Source organism: Musa acuminata, chromosome BXJ2-5 (genome assembly GCF_036884655.1).
Source record: "Musa acuminata AAA Group cultivar baxijiao chromosome BXJ2-5, Cavendish_Baxijiao_AAA, whole genome shotgun sequence".
Classification (NCBI taxonomy): Eukaryota; Viridiplantae; Streptophyta; class Magnoliopsida; order Zingiberales; family Musaceae; genus Musa; species Musa acuminata.
This window is the reverse complement of record NC_088342.1, coordinates 43,024,074-43,027,697: the sequence shown is the minus strand read 5'-3', so window position 1 is coordinate 43,027,697 and position 3,624 is coordinate 43,024,074. Positions and strand designations below refer to the sequence as shown.

Here is a 3,624-nt window from a genome sequence, read left to right as displayed (position 1 = left end):
ATCGATGTAGGACTAAGCCGAGGTGTCATTAATAGGTATATTTATACTTGGTTAATATCGGGAGAAAGAGTTGGTTACCCTACATTCTTCTCTCTTTCCAGATACCCTAATCGAACGTCACGCTATGAGCTCCAAAGTATCGAGGAACTCAATTGGCACTCTTCCGTAGAAAACTATCCTTACTTTTAAAGCAGCCAACATCAGAAAGAAAAGAAGCAAACCAGAGCAAGAACCGAGGTCTCCGTCCGAGGAGTAATCAGAGGATGAGGCGGAAGAAAAGGACGCGCTTCCTAGGGCTTCCGATCCGAACGGGAGGAGGAAGAGTAGGACGGAGAGACGGCGGGGAGCGGCACCGGATGCGCAGGATATTACCGCCCGGTCCGCCCACCCCGGCCGATCTAAGTAGCGACGCCATGGAGGACGGCGAGGCCGGGACAGAGGGAGCCGAGATCCACTAGTAGAGAGACGGTTAGACTGCAGGTGACTTGCAAGTGCGCACGGCAACGGGTAACCCGTTACCACGAATACCCACGACGTACGTGACCCCCTTTTTACCCGAAGAACTAATTCCAAAAACGTGTGGGACCCATATAATAATATACAATAAATAGTAAGGTAGAGAATGATTATTGGCGAAGTTGTCGTAGAACATAAATTGACAAGGAGGGCCCACTTGTGCCCGTGAATGGACGGCCTCGCAGGCCCGCGGCTCTTTTGCCCGTGAAGTCTTCGGTGGTGCCGCCGAAGCAGTTCGAGGAAGGCGGATGCGAAGGCTTCGGGGTTCTCGCCGGGTACTTCAGGGACGATCGCCGTCGCGAGTGCCGCCCAAGACGGTACCTTTTTCAGGTTCTCCTGACCTTCGATGATTTCGATTCAAGCTTGGATGGCTTTGATTGCTTCTCCCAACTGCTGTGCATGTGCTTGCTTCCCTACCGTGTGCCACATCTTGAGATCAAGGGAAATAGTTTGGTTGAGACGGCATTGACCTACCATATCAACATATACCAGCATGCTATCTATTGGTTGTATACATTATACTATACTTCTCATCCCAAGACAATCAAGATCATCTACACAAACTGTGGCTGAGAGTTGCCAGTTGAAGATGTTGAGGGAGTACTGCATCTGTTGTCATCGTCGTCAAGGTCATCGAACCCCCAAAACTCTTCTTCTTCCTCCTCCAGCATCTTCCATTGTTCTTGAGTGATCTCGCCGCCCTCTAGTAATTCCACAACCTGTAGACATCAAAATAATTTTAGGAATAATGAACATTACTACTAGTATTTGGCCACATCGATCGATGTATGCATTGTGTTAGCATGTTCTAGTTCAGTAGTGGCAGTGTCCATAAGAACTATTCTATCATAACATGAGTCATGACGAAGGACTGAGAGATCCTTCTCTCTCTAACACGACAACCTAAATGCTGAACTGTGTGTCAGAAAAGATCAAGTTCATTCAAGTTCTTACAAGTCCATTCAAGTCATTTTTCCTTCCAAATTGGGACTAAACCCTGGTATAAATATGTAGATATGCCAACCTACAGAATAGTGAAGGCTCATTTCTTTCTCCTAGCCTGTTCTATTCATCATGGAAGACCCAAATAAAATACTAAGAATTCTGCACATGAAAACAATGTATTACTAACTGATCTCACTGCTGACACAAGTGTTTTCTGCAAGTTTAACGTCAACAATGCAGAATTTTAGGCCATAGAAGACAACAGAAAGGTTTGCGGCATCCAAAAGCAGCATAATTTACAGTTTCCTTAATGTTTGCTCGGCATTATAATTCCTGTCAATGCTTAAACTCTTATCGTACTTGGTCATTATCATCTCTGCTTCACAAGACACTGACTGCAGAAGGCAATTGGCAGCTGAATTCTAACAGCAAATTACCTCAGTCATGGAAGGGCGCAATGTTGCTGTTGGTCTGGTACAGAGAGAAGCCGCAAAGGTGAGTCTTTTGAGCTGCCCCATGTCATACTCCTCCCCTAATCTGGGATCGACCAGCTTATCTATGATCCCATTATTTAGGTACGATCGAGCCTGGAAAGATGTCAGTGGAAGGATTACTATTGAGTTGCAACATCAGGAAAGGAATCGTGAGGAATGTCTACGTTTATCCAGCAAAGCAAGTTCCTGTGACAGCCATCCACAGGCTTCCTCCCTGTTACGATCTCCAGCAGGAAGACACCAAACGCGAAGACGTCGGTCTTCTCGTCCACGATCCCGTGCATGAAGTACTCCGGCGCCAAGCACCTGTCGACGTCACAAGCTCCGTTACCTGCTGCTGCTGGCGGTGTCTTCGGTTCTGAGAGTGATGATGATGGTGTAATGCTCATACCCAAAGGTTCCTTCGATCGGTGCGACGGCGCGGTGAGTCCACTCGGATGGAAGCCACCTCGCAAGGCCGAAATCGGAGATCTGAGATAAAGTCATGGAGATAAGTGGATTCCATTTCCGCAGGAACTCACAGTGGAGGAGCTACTTCACCTGTGCTTCGAAGCTTTCTGTGAGGAGTATGTTGGAGGCCTTGATGTCCCTGTGGATGATCCTTCTCTGGCACTGCTTGTGCAGGTAGTGCAGCCCCCGGGCGGTGCCCACCGCGATGTTGAAGCGCAGCTTCCAAGCTATCGGCGGGGAATTCGCATCTGCAACACAGAAAAGATCGAGTTTTGAGTGGGCTTCGCTGCACTTGATTGAGTGTCGATGGTTCTACCGTGGAGATTGGAGGAGACGGAGCCGCGAGAGTAGAATTCGAAGACCAAATGGAGGCCGCCGTCGACGCAGCAGCCGAGGAGAGCAGAGACGTTGGGATGCCGAACGTGGCCAACAGCTCCGAGCTCCGTCAAGAAGTCCTTCTCCCTCTGCTCGTCCGAGGAAGCTCCGGTCAGCCTCTTCACCGCGATCGCTCCGCCGTCCTCCGTCACTCCCCTGTACACCTCCGCGTAGCCGCCCGTGCCCACTAAATTGTCTGCACCGATCCAGAATCCACCAAGACCAGATTTTGTGGACCAAATCCCAAAGAAACTGCTCTCGAATCCCAGAAAAAACAGACCTTTGTGGAAGCCATCGGTTGCTTTGACGATTTCTTCGTAAGAGAAGCATCTCCAGCTCGGTCTCAGATGTGAAATCTCCATCTCGTTGATCTGTTTAACAGAGAAGGCTTTATCCTCGGTGTTATCATCTTCTCCGCTGCTGTTCCTCCTCTTTCCGATAGCTACAGAGAGGAAGCGCTTGAGGTTTCTACTTTTTGCGTACAACTGTCTCATTCTTTCTCCTCTGTTACCCTGCAGGCCAAAGAAGAGAGAGCCTCACACACCACCTATTGGCTGGTAAGCATAGGTGGAATACAGAGAAGGAAAAGGAGGAGAGGAGAAGACGAAAATGATCCAAATCAAATGGGCAATGAAGGTAGGATGGTTGGAAGGAGATACAGAGGCTTTAATGAGGAGATGCGTCGCTTTTCTAAGGTATACAAAACAGAAATTTCCTTTTTTTTCTTTTTAACAATGGTTTTTATTTTATTGTTTTATAGGGATTTAAAGATCATGCTATCAATGACTTGAAATCTTTATCTACTAGGCTAATTGACATGTTATACCACTCTAACACCAAGGTA

At 47.8% G+C, this 3,624-nt stretch overlaps 1 protein-coding gene and 1 long non-coding RNA gene across 2 annotated transcripts; one reads left to right on the top strand and one right to left on the bottom strand.

Annotated features, from left to right (window-relative positions):
• Window positions 1–599: 599 nt before the first annotated feature.
• LOC103985559 (probable receptor-like serine/threonine-protein kinase At5g57670) lies at window positions 600–3,415 on the bottom strand. Its single transcript, XM_065109613.1, has 8 exons — window positions 3,061–3,415; window positions 2,722–2,976; window positions 2,496–2,653; window positions 2,347–2,426; window positions 2,120–2,261; window positions 1,899–2,048; window positions 1,032–1,235; window positions 600–945 (listed from the first exon to the last, which is right to left on the bottom strand). Exons 1-7 carry the CDS (start codon window positions 3,272–3,274, stop codon window positions 1,071–1,073), a joined length of 1,164 nt encoding a protein of 387 aa, XP_064965685.1. The 5' UTR covers window positions 3,275–3,415; the 3' UTR covers window positions 600–945; window positions 1,032–1,070.
• LOC108952795 (uncharacterized) lies at window positions 717–2,175 on the top strand. Its single transcript, XR_001977934.2, has 3 exons — window positions 717–846; window positions 1,877–1,956; window positions 2,037–2,175. It is a non-coding gene; the product is annotated as an uncharacterized LOC108952795 (long non-coding RNA).
• Window positions 3,416–3,624: the final 209 nt, after the last annotated feature.

Excerpts from the sequence above, each read along its gene's own strand:
- LOC103985559 (XM_065109613.1), bottom strand. The coding sequence starts at position 3,274 with ATGAGACAGTTGTACGCAAAAAGTAGAAACCTCAAGCGCTTCCTCTCT. Across the intron at positions 2,427-2,495 it reads CAGAAAGCTTCGAAGCACAG|ATCTCCGATTTCGGCCTTGC; the intron begins GTGAAGTAGCTC and ends ACTTTATCTCAG. Across the intron at positions 1,236-1,898 it reads TGCGCCCTTCCATGACTGAG|GTTGTGGAATTACTAGAGGG; the intron begins GTAATTTGCTGT and ends TGATGTCTACAG.